The following is a 20996-nucleotide window of genomic DNA, read 5'->3' as shown; positions in this document are numbered from 1 at the left end:
TTTTGGGGAAAGTTTAACACGCTGCTTTCTATGATACTTAACACTGCGTAATTTATTTTTCTCTTGGTCAGAAACTTAACAAGTTCAATCATGGGTAATGTGTTCAAACCTGACTAATGTGTTTAGTTATGGGTTATGTGGTCAATTATGGGTGATGCCTTCAATTATAGTTAATGTGTAAAAACCTGGATAATGTATTCATGAAACCTGAATAATGTGTTCAACCCTGGGTAATATGATCAAAAACTGGCAAATGTGTTAAAAACCTGGATAATGTGTTCAAGAAATCTGATTAATATGTTCAGTGCTGGTTAATGTGTTTAAAATTTAATGTGTTCAAAACCTGGATAATCTGTTTAAGAAACCTGATTAATGTGTTCAAAATCAGGCTAAAAACCCGATTAATGTGTTCAAAACATGGATAATGTGTTCAAAACTTGGATAAAGTGTTCGAGGAACCTGATTAATGTGTTCAAGCCTGTCTAATATGTTCAAAACCTGGATAATGTGTTCAAGAAACTTGAATAATGTATTCAAACCTGGTTTATGAGTTCAAACCTAATATTACATATAAAGTTTGATAAAAGCAAACACTCAGACATAAACTTGAAATTCTGTAATTAAAATTAATGGTTCCCTCCTCAAAGCGAAAATGTATAAAATTTACGGAAATAGTCTAAAGAAGTAAATGGACCTGAATATAAAATTTCATGCATATATAATGAATAGGTTCAGTAACATTCGATGAAGTTAGTCATCGCTCTTTTATCAGTCTCTTACGTTTGATAAATTCAAGGTCATGTGCAGAAGGTGCAACTGGTTCTCACACTCAATCTCGTAAGTAGAGCCAAGGGCGTCCAAGTAGCCTAAGCCAAGGGTGTTCGAATAGTCCAAGGCGTTCGCCTTTACAAATCACTAACACGACTCACCTCTGTCAGCGTGAATGTGAGTCTCGGCTCCATCAACGTGGGTATGTGAGAATGTTTGCCAATAGCTTCCCGTGGGTCGTTGGTTCTTCCCTGATTATTCCTCCACCGAAAATACCGGTCGCAATGTATGGACTTTTGCGCGTAAAAGTGGCGTTATGCAAAAACAGTACGCAAAGAACATAATCTCATAAGAGAAATTAAAGGCCCATATATTACACACACAGTCCTCGCACTCAGTTTTTAAAGCTTTAGGAAGAAAAGTCCTGGTCATGATATTGCAAAGAAACATTTAGTTGCAGACCCATCTCATGATTATGAGATCTGACTGTAGCTGGACACTGTCGTGTTTTTAAATGACATTTTGAATGGTACAAGTTGATACATCTAATAAATATATTCATATAAATTGTCCGAAAAAGTACATAAAAGATTTCATTTTGTGCGCGCTTTAATTACTTCATACCGATCTTTCGTTCAATTAAATGGTACCGTACAGTTTCGTATTTTGCATAGGGTTAGATTTTTAAAGAGAAAGAATTTCCAGAATTTCGTCGCTGATTATGCTTTCAATTCGTAACAAGGCCTTGCATGTCTTAGGTATTGTTAAAACAACTTTTAAGTCCCTTTATTATGTTGTATAATTTGATGGGCAAACTTTGGGTTACAGAGTTCACAGCTTGGCCTTACTTCGGAAACGCTCCTAAAATAACTGCTAGCTCCACATGCTCATTTTCACTTTACACTTTACATTTGATGTATTTTATAATTCATTAATTGTGTTTTCAGAAGCTGATATTGTCTATTCTACCAAAATTCGTGTTCCCTGTTTTAATAACTGTCATTTTAAACTAACTCGTGTTGATTCATCGAGTACGCGTGAGCAACCATTTTGGTAAGCTGTGGGCTTAGATCATGCGCATTATACACAAGCACAATATCCAACCAATTCAAGCAACATTACATGAAAGTAACATAGAATCAGGTTTTATCAACTTGTATCCAATGATACCCGGTGTCACAAATTTTCATTACGAACCGCTTGACCTTCTTAAAACTGTATTCGTACTCTTCGCGCGAACTGAACGGGGCTCAGGAACGATGCAAAATGTTTCACCCGTGGAAAAGAAATATCTTTTAGTAATGTTTCAGTCCATTTGAATTATATTTGTTTTAGATGCAGCTAATATCACTTGCGATGCCATCTGAGAATATATATAGCCAATTAGAGGTCATACCTCTGAGTCGAATCTGGCTGAGAGAACTGTTATTGCAATTTTGGGATCTGATGGGCAATAAATAAGGAATCACAAATAAACCTTTTCAAACGTTTTCTATTTCGGATATTACTATATAAAAACGGTCGCCGATACAGTTTTTGCTCACTGAATACAGAAATCCAAGAGTTGTGTAAATACGTTAATTTAGCATGCTAAATTGCTGCATGCTCCTAAAAGCAAGCATTATCTTCAGTGAGTTATAAATCATGATTGCATTATTTGTCTAGATCATAGTCTCTCGTCTTGCGATGTCGTAAACAAACGCGATAACTTCAGATAGTATCATATCACATCATATGTGCCTAGGCATCTACAATATACGTTTTCAAACAAACTCGGCTGGTATATATATATATATATATATATATATATATATATATATATATATATATATATATATATATATATACATATATATACATATATATATATATATATATATATATATATATATATATATATATATATATATATATATATATATATATATATATATATATATATATATATATATATATATATATATATATATATATATATATATATATATGACCATTTGCATTAGGTTGACCTAACTTAGGATAATACATTAATACATGATCTTGACAGAAAAGAAAGAATTATATATATATATATATATATATATATATATATATATATATATATATATATATATATATATATATATATATATATATATATATATATATATGACAATTTACCCTTTAACAGAGATTGCATTAGGTTGATCTAACTTAGGATAATACATTAATACATGATCTTGAAAGAAAAAAGAAGAATTAGGTTACAAAGTAAATGAGAATTGCGTCTTGAACTAGCGCATTAAGCACGTGGAACATCTATGTAAGTACAACATATAGCTATGTATATGGAAGTATCAGAACTGATATAACTAGAAATTACTCACGTTCACCCCTCCCCCAACAAAGAAAAATGTTATTATGTGGCCTACCCATTACACAAATGTATGTATGTATGTATGTATGTATGTATGTATGTATGTATGTATGTATGTATGTATGTATGTATGTATGTATGTATGCGTGTGCTTGTGTGTATGTGTGTGAATGCGTAAAATTATGTGCCACGAAACAAATGGTTATGAACAGATGAGAAAATGACACGTGGATAATTTTAAAATATCATTTGGAAAATAAAACAATGACAAATTAAAAAACAACATAAGACTTTAAAAGATTATATAAAATACATTATTTCACTTAATGTGCAAAGACGTTTTGGATATAAGAAGGATATGTATTGTATGATGCATCTATATACACCTCACCTGCAGACACCAGCTTTAACCTGTTCCATACATCATAACAGACTGGTCACAATCAATTAAATTAGAATGACTTTAACAAAATATTATCTCCCTTATTAAATAAGTTAATCTCATCTCTCACCTGTAAAGTGTAAATCACATTCTCGAAGTAATTCCTGAGTTCTGCAAGTAGTTTCGCACAACTTGAACTGCATAGTATCACATTGTCTTCAACCTTTTCCCACTGAGTTTACCAGCAATCAGGCAAAATGGTTTCCATATTTCAGACAGACCATAACACTGACGAAAATTGACGTCGAAGAAACGATATGCGACCAGGTTTTAAATCTCATTGAATAATTCTGAATGGAATCAAGTCCTCTCTTGATTCCACATTTGCTCTCCAGTTGGTCTCTTCTCAACCTTATAAAACTTAACTAACGCATCAATTCCGAACATTTTATCTTCCTCCTGGAACCCGAGTACAAAAACGATAAAGAATTCTTCCCAAGGCGTATTTATTTGCTGTTATATCAATGTTCGGTACAAAAGAGGTTGTCAGATTATGACATAAACGTACAGAGAATATATTTTTCCAGACATAAGATCAGTCGCCTACACAAAGCATGTTGAAAAAAAGATAGCATTTGCATATCCACAGATGCTTCCATAAATAAAATTCCAAAAGTAATGAAAGTCGCTTCTGCAAGCGTATTCTTTTTTTAGACCCCGCGTGCAGCGAGTTGCGTACCTTTGATATAATTTTAGATTTTTTACCAGTAATTTAATATGTCCGACAATAGTTTGCATACTTGTGCAACATAAAGTAGCGTGATTTAGCCAGGCTTAATTACTTGCTAAGGGGTACATTCCTCCGTTCTACAGAATTATTTCCTGTAATGGTGTATGTTAGTCGTACACCAATTACTCCTTACTTTTGACAACGGAAACTTTGAGATTTATCTAACAGAACGGCTCCAAACACCGCAATTCTTTTGTCGCTTCGTAAACTTGTGTCTATAGTCTGTTTTACATCTAAGTTTACACTTTGGCAAAGTTAGAAACTTTATCAAGTAAATATTGCATTAAATAATGTGAATCAACCATTACAGTTGTGTTATCTGCTAATACACAGCTAGGTAAGTGCAAAATCAACCATTCCTAAACCAAGCAAAACTAGATTTAATTCAGTGTTCAGATCTGTAAGTATGAGAAAGTAGATGCAGTGTTTACCGACGCTTTGCTTCATAAAAATATTTTAGATTGTTATCGCGCAAACAAAACGGAACATAACACGCCCTCGAACGAGCGTTTTAAGATGTGTCAGATCTGTCTTAAAATTTGTAACTTAAAGTGCCAGACTGTATTGGGTGCTTTGGCGTTATCTTGAAAAATAACATAAACTGGAGTATTTCTTTCCCTATGTAAGCTTATCGCTTCTTTGAGAAAATAGCTGTGCTTTTACTACCATGATTGTGCCTAAAAATCCAGTTGTTATATGTTCGGTAAAATAGATTTGTTCGATAAAATAAAACCGGTCTGTGTTATGTTTGACTTTCTTTCTAAGACTTTCTGAAACACTGGAACGAAAGTAGTATCCCTACAATTATTTATGTCTGATTTATTTTCGTTCTTACATTTGAACAGGTGTATTCAAAGTGACTTGAGTTCTTCTCGTCTTGATTATAGGGCGTTCTAATTGCCTAGATAGTTACTTCTTTACAATAATTTTAATTAGACATTTATCATTATGTGAATAGGTTCCGTACTGAATGTTGAAACATCGACTAAATCATTTAGGCATTATTTTTTGTACTACGGATAACTAATAGCAGGTAGTTGCAATATAGAAAAAATGTCTTACTCATAACTCTCGAACAGAGTCAAGGTCGCGTAGAGTGATACTGTAGGCTTCGATTGGGAAGTGAAATATTGCTTAGATCTTTTATTGACTAAACACGAACGATGCACACCAATTAGTTTATAGTGTTTAGTCAATCAAAGACTTAAGCAACATTTCACTGCCTAAACCGAAGGGAATGGTATCAAACGGTAAACTCCTTCAATTAAAGTGTATAAACTGCAGACATAATAATATATGACCTCTGTTGCTTTATCATCATTGGATGAATCCCATGGTAAACAGGTTACCTCTATTAATGGCTTCTAATTACATACTGTAGGACACGTCATGCTAATTCTACATCACGATCCTTCATGGGGAAAGAGACTAACTACAGCCAAATACAATATCAAACTTTACAAAACGAGTTTCTACGGTTAAATCCCGTTGCTAATATTTATCAAGGGATAGTATATACTAATCCATTATGAGTGATGTACTTCGTTAATCCGAGTTCCTAATCTAACAGACTATTATACTATTCCGTCTGTACGTTAAATGAGTGACAAGCGCTTGTTGGACGATCGCGATGAAAATGAGGAAAGGGTAATGATTGAATAATTTGATATATACCGGTTGAAAAACAATATGTCACGTTTATAAAATTCTAGAGTATACTTATTTTTACATTCAAAGCGATTGTGAAGTTAAAAGTAGTATTAATACAAATACGAATGTTGTATAACTAAACAGGTGTTGCTAAAAGTTCTGTCTATATCTATTAATGACAAGAGTATGTAACATTTCCGTTTCGATAAGAGTAGAAACATAGAATGTAAATTTTATAAATACTATATTTGAACAGTTTGAAGAATTAATATCCGAGGCTCTTTTAATAATGTTTCAAAAGATTGTCCAACTGTGTAGTTATTTATCGAAAAATTGCAGTGGAGTTGGCATGAGTCAGAAAGTATTCATAGAGAGCTTGGTTTCTAGTGGTATAGGTTAATGCGCGCGCGTGTGTGTTTAAGAAAAACAGACATAGGGAATGAATTTTGACAGTATCTAAATTGAATCGAGAGCATCAACAGTCCAGTGATACGGAATGATAGCTATCACGAAATGAGGAAACAGAACTGCTCTGTCAGTTACACACAATCTTGTTAATATTTTATGTAATATCCTCATTAATTGGCATTTTCATCGACAAAATATAATTGTAAATGTAGATTCAAATTTCTTACGATTATAGAATATTCACCGGAATAATAGATAGGATTTTTGCGTGCGCAATGTACGCTGGCATGGGAAACAGATGTCAAACATTTAACGACGTGGTAACAGAATCAACAACTTTTGAGAAATGTGATTTAATAAAATTATTTACTTACATATTTTGTTCACGTCATTGGCTAAATCCAATTGGTTTAAAGAAATTTCTTCGGTCTTGAAAGTTAACCTTCCTAGAGTGCACAAGCTCTGATTTCGAACATTACAGACCCACATTTTACTCTGTCCTGTTGAACATACATTTAGCAATTTAAATGTTTCAAACTTTTCATACGGGCCAGTTGTATCTTGCGAGTTTAGAATGATCAGAACAGGCAGACTGTATCGATCAAAACTATCTATGGGAAATGGTATGTCTCCATTATGTTATTCTAATGTTCTAACTATGCCTTATAACTCGGTATTCGGATTGGCCATATTATCATCTGTGCTATCGTTTGTCCCCGGGCCCTGATTGGTGGATATCTCTGCAGGAGGAAATCCATACGGATTTATGCTGAAGAATGTAACTATGACGGTACACAACTGGTTAAATCTCGAGGTTAAAATTTCTTTACCTATAGTTCAACAACAAAAAGCTTATATTTATGGTTCAATTTGCTGGCTCAAAAGAAATAACGAGATTGTGATGCTTTTAACTCTTTGCGTCTGGATCTGACTTCCGTTTCTGAACTCTGAAATTATCCTCTTCTTCTTAAATATTTATAGGTTACTGCATTTCTATGGGAACATATGAACGCGTTTTTGGATGTAAATACTTCACGACCTTGGGAGTGCAGTATATCCGTCCGACAAAACGAGTTCATATTTTCCCATACAAATGCGGTAACCATTTTATTATATGCTCATTTTCTTATTCTACCTAATGCTTAATTATATTAACAAAATACACTACAAGAAACAAAGTAACTGAATGTATGCCGTATTCCAAACTAACTAAACAAGCGCAGATTCATCATTACACAACAACATTATTAATGCTCACATAACTCCGCCCAGATATATTTGAACTTAGTCGCGCGCTCGACATAACTTTCGAAAGAAAATGGCTTGTATAGCTAAAATTGAAATTTGGAGTCATATTGTGAATGAATGCGCATTGCAACAACTTTTCCATTTGATCTGGAATTAATAGATTTTGGTATTTTTTTTTTCGATTCTACGAAATTTTGTGATTATGGACTGGATTTGTATATGACAATTCCACATGAAATAAATCGGATTAAAGAAGCGAGGGATAAGCCTGTTATCATCTGCAGATGTGTTTCTGTTTCTGTCATTGAATGATTGAAATCATAATTTGGGAAAAATATGAAGTCTTTTAATTGCAATTATCAAAAAGACGCTATGGAATTTAAGGCTTTTTCATTCTGAGGGCAGTAAGGAGGATGTAATTGCACTTATATTCCAAATTACAGTATAATTTCAAAATGTGTAATCAAGATCGAGAACCTATGACATGGCTCATGTAATTCGGATTTGCAGAACAAATAAAGTACATTTTGAGGAAATTCAGGATGTAAAACTGTAAGTATATTTTTTTGCAATTCTTATTACCAGTTAAAGAAGACAGCTTATGCCTTTTCACTTGTATATTATTCGTAAGGACCCTTTCTGGCGTGTACTCAATAGCTAGCCTAAAGCCAAAACATTGTATCAAAAAGGTAACGCGGAATGTGCCAAAGCAGCTGGTATGTGGCAGTCCACGAAACATCTGCTTTACTTCATTCAGGAACAAATTTAATCAACCAAAACGTAAAGCTCCTACTACGCGAGTGTACATGATTTGTTTACAAATCAAAAGTGCTGGCGTCTGCGTCCATTGTTTGTTTACAATAGAAAGTAGTTCCTTTATGCATGTGAATGCAGTATGAAGGTGTGTAATATCGTAAAATAGTGAACGATTCTGACAATGTAATGTTAACGGACAAAACATGAGCATATATATATATATATATATATATATATATATATATATATATATATATATATATATATATATATATATATATATATATATATATATATATCTGTGTGTGTGTGTGTGTGTTAGTTTCATTTTATTGTCATTTCTCCATACCTCTGGGCCAGCGGTTCCCATCATCAGAGCTGGAAAAGGAGCTCATTTGGGTCGCGAAGGGCCATCAGAAGAACTTCTATCCAAGGCTTGATGGTCAGGATGTCCTGCTGATGGTTAATTTAGGGTGGCAGCAGGAAAAGTTTGAGAACCACTGCTCCAGACCCTAACTAAGCATATCCTGAGCACACTCAATCCTTCGTATAACCTGTTGGTTATCAAAAGTGCCTTATATTTGTATCTGTTTCCAAATTTGTCTGATATCTCGTGTTACAAGCCGATCAGTGTTCATGAATAATTTACCAACGTTAGAAGCCGATCAGTGTTCATGAATAATTTACCAACAGTTAGTAACCAGACAGATTACTAAACAATGAGTTACAGACACAACGCTGGACTCAGTTTATATCATTTTCCTCACGGCACTAGAACCACATCGAATTGTCCTGGTCTGCCAAACGAAACTATTGCAACTCTGCCTTTTCACCGCGTTGTTGCCTGAATCTTATGTACTATATCCAAACTAAATTTCTTGTCCGCCTAAATATTCATGTGGCTTCTTTCAAGAAAGCAATAAAATAGATAACACTGGGCGTGATGTATCATAAAGGCAAAATATGTTACCACCAACCACATTTTTCATTGTCATTCATTGTCAAAACACAGTTTGACTCTCCACATAGTTTTGAAGTACTTAGAAAATCTCAGCACTCAGATCACAGTTTAAACTGTCCCGAAGCAACATTGTCTCCAAGCTTGGAACTGCCCCCAAACCACGTTGGAAGCATACTTCAGTGTTTCAACTAGACGCAAATCCATCTCTCTGAAATTCCTGGTGGTCAATGAAAAATCAGAAAGAGACCCCAATTGTAAACCGTTGTATCTGTATCTAATCGAATCATCAAAGTCGTATATTGTCATTTGTTGCCAATTATGGTTTAATAACAATGTAACCTCAAATGACCTTTTAGCATCTAATTACAAAGCATAGAGGCAAGTCAGAACTCGTTGCTAATGGGAGAGTTTATACTTGTATCCATCTAATATACCTGAGCGGAGAACCCGACTGCTGCGTCACGTGTCTGCCCTTGCTTGAGTCTGTTAATATGTATTTTCTGCTCAAAGATTCCTTTTTATCCCATTTTTGACTGTTATAGTAGTACATCTGAGACGGAAAAAAAGCAGCAAGCGGTCGATAGTTGAAATTCAGTGTTAAATATTCCCTGGTGACCATATTTCTCAACAGTTTGTTTTGTTTTGTTTATGGAAGTGGAAAATTCGAACATTACCATCATGACGGCAGCCGCCCCACCTCCTCCCCCCCCCCAAAAAAAAATAAAAAAAATACTGACCGAGAACCATCACATTCAAACTTGCTTGTTATGACTGTAATCGTGATGAAAACTGCCAACTTTCGGGATGGAAGATGAGGAGGTGATTTGTATATATTGCAATGCCGAATCAGCCATTGCCGAAATGTTTTCAGATCAGCATGTTTGATGCCAATTTTTTTTTCTCACTTTGAGCAAGAAATAATTTCAAATACAAATCAGGAAAATAATACGTGTTTTAGTACGGGTTATGAGTCTCGCAATTTCCAAAATCATATTGATTGCTGAGCCTACCGTATTGCTATATACAAGGAAGGCGACTCATTTTGCCTGAAATTCGAGTAGAACGGTATGACTGAGGGTTTAATCTTCGGCAGTGTTTGTGAGTCTGCAATTAAGGTGCCTGGTCAAGGAGGAGATGAAATTACTTTACAGTGGAAAATGTTAAACACACAGAAAATTTCTATCAAGTCTCTTTCCTCACTAGCCGGCCAAAGTCATAACACCGTCCTCTGAAAAATTAAATCATATAGCACCGTCCTCTGCAACATCCAGGCTGCAGATACTGAACGATACATTTATCAAGAGTACCAAGAAATGACAAACACCCCATCACCATCCTCTGTGCCTGAAAATAAATGATCTCCCCGCGCGATTATGACACGGTCGTCGATGGATTGTTTCAATTGTTGACCAAAGTCTATATTGATACCTTGACAGTTTACCATGCTTATATGGACTTCGTACACTGATATCCGGACTAACTCAAAAGAGATTTTCATGCCATGTCGATGGTGTTTCCATAACGAATGACGCAAATAATAATTACCTGTAAATACAATGGTCTGTATAATAAATCCAAAAGGCGAAGTGTCTTCGTGTACCTAACGCGAACTCAATAAGTTAGTTCGTTTTTGCAGGAAGCATATGTATCTCAGAATGCTTCTGATGTTTGGAGACGATATCATCATCCATAGCTACATGGTAAAAGCCTAAGTTAGGGACAGACAATTCTTCTAAACAGATATTCGGATATTGAAAAAAAGTGAAATCAATTTTCGGAATAAGGATTTCTAGTAATTAGAATGGTGTTATCATGACACTTTCATTATATTGATTAACCTATATGCTTTAAATTAAACCAAAAGCAGAGAGTTTATCAGTAGTTCTAATTGACGTTTAAGGTCAGTCTGGTTAATTAATGAATAGTTTAATGCTGCATTCATCAAATCCGTTCCCAATGATGGATGGCTTTACGTACGATTTATAAAAATATCTTTGGAGAAAATAAAAAACAATTTAATTCGTTCATATTTATCCAGAGACTGGGAATCTTTTATTATACAATGCAAAGGTAAAGAATTAGCGAGGAATTGGCTCACTTATTGGAGGCCTGCATGCTCAACAAACTCTAATTACAAACTTTTATCCAAACGTTTAAAAAGAGACTAAAAAGTGTCCTTTGCTTACTAGCATGTGAAATGCAGGTTGGTTATATCAAAGGGTGGATTATATGTTGAAATTAGAACGATCGATGACTTAACTGAACATATATTCACCAATACCAGACCATGCATATTAATCGAACTATGCTTCAAAACGGTATTCTAATAAAAATTTAAAAAATGTTTATTATAAAAGTGTCAAGGATACTTAAAAGAGGCAATTGCTATGTCAATGTGGCCACAATTAGAATAGGTAATGCTGAAGGAAATGGTTGATAAGTTGGTTTCATTTTGGATCTGGAATCAGACAGGGTTGTCCCTTCTCCTTGCTAACAATTGTGCTAGACCTTAAAATAAAGTCGTTTACAAAAGAAAAGCGAAATCATACAAAATATAAAGCTTCTATGTATGTTTGTGGAAAACGTGCGCTTAAAATACTAAAATATAAAGATGATACTTGGCTTCTTTTATGTATTAGGGGATTTTAAAGCTGTGGTGAAACATTATGGAATAATTGTAAATTTGATATCATGGTACAGTTCTATTTTTATAATAACTGATTTAAAAAATGGCATTGTAAACATAAATGACATTTTCAAGTCAGGAAGATTACTGCCCTATGAGGAGTTAATATAAAATATTTTAAATGTATCCAGTTTTCCCTTAGATTGGTTTATTCTAAATAGTATTTTCAAATATGGTTGCTACAGGTGAATCTAGTATGCCACTTCCAGAATTATAAATTTTCATAATAAAACTAAGATATACCTATTGTTTAACTTAACGTTTAGGATTATTTAATTACATACATGTATGTACGTAGAATTTTTTGTGTGAAATATTCTCACTGCATGTAGGAAATTACAATACATATATTGGAAACTGTCATTTTAATGAATTAGTAAAACTAACGAGATCTACCATACTGCGATAAAACACACTAAACAGAACATTGTTTCTTCACATGAGTACACTTTTGCAAATGGCCTGATGTAAAAAAAAAGATTATTATTCTCAAAACTAATATGCAAATGAAGCTGATATACAGTAAATAAATATTGGTATGCCACATGTTTATAAACCCATTAATCTATTAGCTTTAGTGGCCAAATTAAGCATTAGAAAATTTGAACATGGATTTATGAAAGAATTTAAATCTCATATTTGAAATAGTGATGACTCATAGAAAACAGTAGTTGCGCCAGTCTTTTAAATCTGTCATAAGATATTTGCCGATGATTGCAGAGTGTACATGAAGATCTATATCAACAACGGTTGTCAATACCTACAACAAAGTATGCATCCATTAGAAGACTGGCATAAATGGGGAACAGATTTCCACCCAACAAAATGTATACTGCGCTTGGATTCATCAGAGTTTAGAGGAATATCGTATTTACTGCAACCTAGAAAAATTATTGTCTGCAGTTAGTGAACACCTGCCGTACCTAGGGATAATGATATCATGTGATATAAATTTGAAAATAACATAGATCTATGAGCAACATATACAACAATTCCCTTCCATATCTAAGAAGGAATCTGAACCAATCTAGCATATAAATTAAAATCAATGAATACATGAATATGATAAGACCCAGCCTGGAATATTGTGTTGCTATCGTATGTAGCCCATACAAGAACTAACAAATAAGCTGGATTATCCGATATTGAGCAGCAAGATATAACACAAATGTATATAGGAGTACGAGCAGTGTGGCATCCGTTCTTCAATGCACAGAATGGGAAACTTTAGAAACAAGGAAGTGCAGGATCCAAGTCACTCTCTTCTAAATAATGGTCAACAACCCAATGGTCATCGACCCTGGTACTTACCTCATAAAATCCATAGCATATCAACTTAAGTGCAACACATCCTAATGAAAACTGACTAATAAAATTACAGTTTCTTTCCAAAGACTACCCCATCTGGCATAATTTACCATCTATGTTTGCTGAAATTCCTGTCTTGGTATCATTCAAGCAGAAGATTATAAAACATAATGCTTAATATGTTCTCTTATATGCATACTACTTTTTTCATTGTACTCCCTCCTCATTTTCTACAAAGTACAAGCTAACCAATGCATACTTTGAAAGCTTGACCGAGAACTAAGAGATAGATATAAAGAATGACTGAACAACCGGTTGACCACTAACAAGTCTTCCTAATATGGCGATCGTATAAAGTTGAATCTGCTACCCTAGTGTCTTACTTGGACAATGTTCGTAAGTCTCATTAGCTTGGCACTAAATAGACTATTTGTGTTGCTGAGCTGTAAAACTCCAAACCAAACCAATCTTAACACAATATTTGTTACAAACTCTCGTCAGTTAAATGTTCTTTTCACACTGTGAAGTTCTTTTTTGTCAATTCTACAAGTTACAGCAGGTACATACAACGTGTTGTGGACGAATCTGATGTTGACGTGACATTTTACAAGGAGGAAATCAGAATCTTGGAGAAAGACACCGTTGATTGGCGGCCGAATACTCTTTCATCTTTCAAAAAGGGACGCCGAGCACCTTAGCGAAGGCGCTACTGCTGTACTATTCTGGCCTAAGCCATCATCACTCACTAACAATGACAAAAATTGTTGGGTTTTTTTGTGAGAATATAGAGGCAAACTAAACAGTCGCGTAAATAAAAAGTTTCAGACCGGTGCTCACCGCAGACGCTGGAATGGACCATCTTTCCTTGAGGTAAACCAGCTATGAAGGGTATTGTAAAATTATATGCGTTATCCTTTGTAACCTCTTAGTGTGAATATTACTCATGTAGTCACACGCAAAATGATTAACTGTAAGAAAATGAAGTATGTCATTTTCTGTATTTCTTTTATCATCAGTACTGATTTAGTTTAAAACAGATGCTTCAGTCCAAACATTAGTTCTTTGTTCATAAATTACACATATGCAATGAAATATTGCATTTGTTGTTTTATATTTACATTGTTTCCAATCATCCTCAGACGAAACAATTGTGATGATAGTTGTAACGACTATCGTTGTTTTCATATGTAGCAAGTTTATCTCCTTCACTCAATTCTGCTAGTATAGAAGGAAGAAAAAGAAAAGATTTGGTGAGTTAGATTATGTACCAAAGGTATCGCGGTATCAGGTGTCACAATATCGAATTCCGCTGCATTGGATTAAAACATTGCGTGGGGCTGATTATTTATTTATGTATTTATTTATGTTTGAGACTCGTTTGCAATATAAAAATATTCATGGGGCATATATGATACCAGCAAGACGCTTGCACATTTAAATTAAATACACCCACGCATACCAAGAATATGTTCACGATTAATACGCAATAGGAAAAAAGGTGGTTCAGAAATCTGCAGTGACAATTCTGACGTTAGCATACAAACTCTCACGCGGCAAGAATGTATTGATCTCGGGAGAGGATTGGATAACACTTTCTCCACACAGCCTTAGCGATATAATACTTTTTCTTATCTAACATTATGTGGGTAACGTAAACAAGCAAGGCATAGTTGCATTCGCGTAGCAAATACAGTTTAGACCATGTGGATAAAGTTAATACGTCAGCACCTAAATTGACTATTGTATATATATATATATATATATATATATATATATATATATATATATATATATATATATATATATATATATATATATATATATATATATATATATATATACACATATATACATATATATATACATATACATATATATATATATATATATATATATATATATATATATATATATATATATATATATATATATATATATATATATATATATATATATATATATATATATATATATATATATATATAAAGTATAAAAAAATTACAGTATGTACTTGCAAAACACCTAGCACTAAACTTAAGTTACTGAAAAAGCCAAGTATAGACATTTGATTGTCTTGGCATTACAGTTAGTAAACGGAAAACAAGTTATGCCAAGTGCCATCCATTTGTTTCATTGTTTAAGCCTTTCTAAAATGAATGGGTGGCTACGAAAGAAACTGTAAATAAGACATTCTGAAGTTACTTTCTTTTCTCAAATTTCATTTAAAATATAATAACATCGGTGTCACAGATGACATAACTTTCGAAGGCATGAAATATTACGTATGCTTGCAAGTCCCTTAGCTTGTCAATTGTCCTAGAGTGTATATTTCTATTTAAATTACAAATCACAGAAAGAAAGAAATTAAACTTAAATGGGATCTGTATTTGATTCATCTATTTTCTCCATCTTTCCATGAGAACTTGATGTATACATGTGTTAAACTTTAATACAAAGTGTCAGATGTTCCCGTATGTTTGTCTGTGGCAGCTTCATTATTAATCAAGCATGTTCTTTGAACCATGCCTCTGCGCAAAAATATCGCTTTAAAACGTCTATCCTCAGACTATATTTTTCTCAACACCCTTATGGTGTTCGAAGACAAAATTATTCCAAATAAATACTGCCCGTACATCGATTATACGTGCATTTGAACTTGCACGTATTCCGTCTTGCAACTCCTTTCGTACCGTTTCAGATGGAATTTTAAAATCTTGTGATATGATGTGGGTGGCTGACAGACATGACATGATGTGGGTGGGTGAATGACAGACGTGACATGATGTGGATGGCTGACAGACGTGAGAAGTGTACGTACCGTTTACATAAATCTATTCCTGACCTTGTCCAGGATAGGGTCATCTAATGCGGAAAAGAAAAAGCTATCAAAAGCGTTGAGACATCCTTTTTGATGGCCGGTTTCAAATTTTACTGTGGTATGAGTGTACTGAGTACAAGTAGTAGACAAAACCGGGTAATCGATGAAAAGGGAGATATGTTGCCGCAAGACCGTGTCCAATCTGATTGAAAAAGCGATTGAAATAAATGTCGTCAAATAACAGGAAATTATTGCACATGATGTTATGTCAGATAGTCACGGTTATACTCTTATGACCGAGTATCCAACTATCAGTTCTCATGTTTCTGATTATTCACGAGGTACGAAACATATCACTGTATCACTAGATGAAATCATGTACAAATGCATACATTTGATTATTCAAGAAATGTAATCATATAAAATTATAGAATAACTAGAGCTGTATTAAGGAAGATAGAGTGAAGTAAACGTATCTCAGTAAATCAATAGCATTCATAATTTTGGATGAAATCAATATAAGATAATTTTGATATAGTTCAGCTAAAGATAGACTAGATATACCATATTTGCATGTATATGAATTTAGCATAAAATTATGGAATCCTATTCTTAAAACTGGATGGGGTCCTGGACGGGAAATTTAGGATAAAGCAGAATAGATTATTGGAATCCACAAATTGCAATGAATAATTATTATTTTTCATATTATTTTAATAAAAGTATGCCAATAAATGATATTTGTGTTGGGCTGTATATATATTCGCTTAAAAGTCGAGTCCAAATGCAAACAACACAGACCTTGATCTGCCATCGCATAATACTTCAGTAAATCAGCGTCTGTGTTGTTTGTTCTACTGATTACGTTTAACAAACTGCACATACATTGATTTTCCTGTGTATTACGAGACGGTAGGTCTAAGATGGCGCAGTTTGGAGTTGGACTGGATGGATAAGCATATTTTTGTATGACCTATTCCTTTGATTACTCATATTCTGAGAGGGCGTCAAAATCAAAGTAGCGCATAATTATAGAAAATAATGAATATGGTCTTAATCCATCCATGTTTTTGAGGTTAGACCAGTAAAATGCAGCAAACGTTCGTGATACAGAAAACAAGATAAAAGCTTTTAACCAGTAAATAAATTCCTGAATTATGAAACTTGAATTTTTAAAGTAACCTTAAACCTTAACAATTTTTTAATCATATCGCTACTATGTCTGAAGTGTGGCATTTTAAAGTGATGTCTAGTGCTGGGGCATCATGCCGCAGACATGAAGCACGATGTCCCGCCAGATCACATTATCCGGACACCAGGCCGACCAATCATGACACTTACCTCTTAGCGCTGAGCGCCTAACGAGGCAGCTGCAAGTACCAGTTTTATAAGTCTTTGGTATGACTCTACCGACGAACCCACGACCTCGCGCATCCAAGGCAGACGCTCTGACCACTTAGACCACCAGAGTGGTCTGAAACACACATGATTTAGCATATAGAATAGAAATGCACAGGAAAACTGCAAGCCTCTGGCCGAATTAGATCAAGGAAGCAGGAAGCACATGAAAAGTGAGAAAACTACTATCTTATCTTTATTTGTCACAGTACTCGAAGCTAATGTCAGTAAAGGTTTAAGTCTGATCTATATTTAAGTGACGTGTTTAATTTGTATATGACACGTCGTGTACAAGCCGAGCGTTTCATTCCTCCTATGGATTATTTGCTTCAATTATTACAAATATTTCGTATCCAAAATTGAAAATAGCTTAACAGCCAGATAACAAGAGAAAGTTCTTAAAGATTTTATATAATGTCTTCCGTGTCAAACAATCAGTTACTCAACGTATCACAACAATAAAGATCCGTTTATATTATCGGCGTGTTTCATTGTCTTTAGATAACACGCAAATGTCAAGTACGAACAAGACCCACCATAATGGGAATTTAGTAAACATTCTTCTTCCATTTCGTTCTAAGTGAAAACATGCATTTCTAGGGCATACGAGTACATTAATGAGCGAGTCTGGAAACATCAGTTGTTGGCGGGTGGGTGCGGGGTTGTTGTTTCTTGTTTGTGACTAATATCATACAATATGCTAAGTTTGTGACGCGGTATTCGTGTGTAGAACATGCAAATGGATTCGGTATTAAATGGTAATACTAAAGAACTTTTACACTAATGTCCCAAGTAAATCTATGGATGAAAAATACCGATGTTTTCTGACTAGCCCAGGTTCACGTTCTTTATACGGCTGCAAAGCTTGGTTTATTAAAATTAAACTCATCCAGTGTGTATGTAGCCCGATAAACTTTTGACCCAGTGATCGGATATAATTTTAAACAAATTATTAGTTTTACAGTAGTACATTTATAGATCAGAAAAAGTATTCATTTCTTCCAATTTTGTCACATTAAATTCCACAATGAGCTTTTATTTTCAAGAAAAGTCGTATTTTCCAAATTCATTGACAACGTTTGTGCATATTTTCAAGTAAAGAGTCAACAGGACGGACGTGTTTGCTTAGATGTCATAACCGTATACGTTAACAAGCTTAGATAATTTAAAACTGAGTAGTTTGCGCATGTCCGATTTCCATTGATGGGAGCAGTTGGTACGGAATCAGGCTACAACTATCATCTTTGTCTTTGCTTGCGCATGTACGGATTTTGCATTAAAAGCAAATTATGCAAAACTGGATTGAAAATTTTCTTCATATTAAAAATACTCTCCATCATGTTTTCAAATATTGAGGATACTTAGTATTTTTAAACAACTACCACGCTTTATCTACTGCGAATCTTGCATAATGTTTGTACTAGTTTCCTGCAGTCTAATTTTCTCGATGTCGAGCAAAACAAACTGCAACTGCAAACTCAGTTTTTCTCATTGAAACTTGCTGTTATTTCTAATAAAAAAAAATTAATTAAGTGGTGAAATTCCTTCTAAGAATGAAAACTAAGTAAATAATAGACCAGTTAAACTGATTGGATTGAAATCATTCAGGCATGGCACTTATTTCCGTTGACTCAAATCCTCTGCCTAATGGTTATCACACTTTCATTGTCTTTTTCTTTTGTTTTGTTTTTTGCTTTTTTTTTGGTGAGTGTTTGTTTTTTTCTGTGTTTTGTTTTGTTTTGCTTTGCCCTTTTGAGGCTGAAAACAACCAGGTAAATTGTCTCGTACGTGCTTAGGTTTCTCATTCTAAGGTTGCAAAAAGAGATGCTCCTTAATTTCAAACTTTCAAAGTTCGATATGACTTCTGAACACATATTGATCTGCAAAGAACAAAATATCTCCGAAAGATATATTTTTTAAAATTGATTTTTTTTTATTTTGTTGTTATTTTTGTTTTGTGGTGGTGGTTTTCAACATTCGGTGGCATGAATATTGAACAAGGAATATGATCTAGCTGATCTTCATTGTATTCTGAATGAACTGGAATTCGTATTTTTAACTTACTAAGTCTACTGCAAGAGCCAAACGGGATCTACAACTATTCCGACAATTTGTTTTAAGATACGAGTGCAATAAAAGTAGTCTATTTAATGAGGAATAATGATTTATTTGTGTATTTATACAAGATCCGATGTCAATAGACATAATGCAATAATAACTTCAATTTAGTTGTCCGAAACGCTTCATCACTAATTGCAAACACAGTCTACTATTGACAGATGAAGCAGCTAGTTAGAAGACTGGCGTCGATAATCGATGCATGTCCGTGGTGGGCGAACGAATGTGTAGTGTGATCAGATAGATAACTGTTACGTTACACGAAGTTGATTTCCATCTTTTCCTGCATAAGTAAGAATATTGTCCATTACTCAGAGTACTATTAAAATAACCCAATGAGCCATTCTCTTTCCAACACTGAAGGTTATAAATATATGTATAGTCACTTTCTTGGGACATTCCAAAATTTCATTTTCAATAATGCACTGTGGGCAGATACAAGTATTATGGGAATGCAGATTTCAGTCTGTGCAATCAGTAAACAAACGAGTTGATAAAGTATATGATCGTCTCCTTATTTAGTTCTCGTTAAGGTCATTCCGGCATTAACTTGTGTCCTTATTTCCCCCTTTAATGTCATACGGACTGCACACATTTGTGTAAATTACAAATTACATGATATGTGATTCTGTTCATATCATCGAATATAACCTTGAGCAAATCGGCAGATGTTAATTAATATATGGGTTACAATTAAAGGCGCATGTCTTATGTATCTATGCATCGATTTCTTCCGGAAAATTAGCTGCGCGAATGATACCTGGAACGTAATTCTGCTGCAGAGGAAACTAAAAATATAGGTCAGTGATAGATATTGCTAATGAATACGTAGACATACCTTACTCTGAACGATGATACTGTCGTATAAATTGTTTAACAAAACATTCATATTGTCGTATATATATATATATATATATATATATATATATATATATATATATATATATATATATATATATATACATATATATACATATATATACATATATACATATACATATAGATAGATAGATAGATAGAGAAAGAGAGAATATGTGTGACAGACGAAACATTAATCACTTCAAATTGGTCATTATAAGTTCTATCTCACAAGAATGGAATACAATATGTTGGCAAGGCAACTTTCTAGTTGACCTTTAATATTGTATTTCTATCAATCTAAGCATAGCATAAAAGTAAACAGTTGTGCTAATATGGTACAAGGAGAAACGCCATTTCAGCTGGACAAAATAGAAAATATTTTCTTAGCAGGAGAAACACACGGGAGTCTCTTTCAAGTAGGCTGACTCGAATTTTGGTAAGAAAAACAAAGTTGCTTCTTAAATACCGGATAACTCAGCTTCTCTTTT

The 20996-nt window shown here is 33.9% G+C and overlaps 1 protein-coding gene across 5 annotated transcripts in view; it reads right to left on the bottom strand.

Annotated features, from left to right (window-relative positions):
• The window catches only part of LOC149803077 (FMRFamide receptor-like), a 318116-nt gene that overhangs the window by 114629 nt on the left and 182491 nt on the right, over positions 1-20996 (bottom strand). For 2 of the 5 annotated variants that reach the window (XM_089952653.1, XM_089952659.1), the window contains exon 1: positions 3637-4133. The exons of 2 other annotated variants lie outside the window; for them this stretch is intronic. Coding sequence is in view for 1 of the 3 variants with exons in the window: in XM_089952664.1 (XP_089808790.1) it covers positions 3637-3709 (73 nt within the window). In the remaining 2 variants the exon portion in view is untranslated. Of the gene's footprint in view, positions 1-3636; positions 4159-20996 lie in introns of those variants that run through there. One more of the 5 variants, XM_089952664.1, reaches the window with a different exon arrangement.

The sequence above is a fragment of the Sinohyriopsis cumingii genome, chromosome 3, assembly GCF_028554795.1.
Source record: "Sinohyriopsis cumingii isolate HCF-2022 chromosome 3, ASM2855479v2, whole genome shotgun sequence".
In the NCBI taxonomy this organism is placed as follows: domain Eukaryota; kingdom Metazoa; phylum Mollusca; class Bivalvia; order Unionida; family Unionidae; genus Sinohyriopsis; species Sinohyriopsis cumingii.
This window is presented reverse-complemented; position numbering and strand designations above follow the sequence as displayed.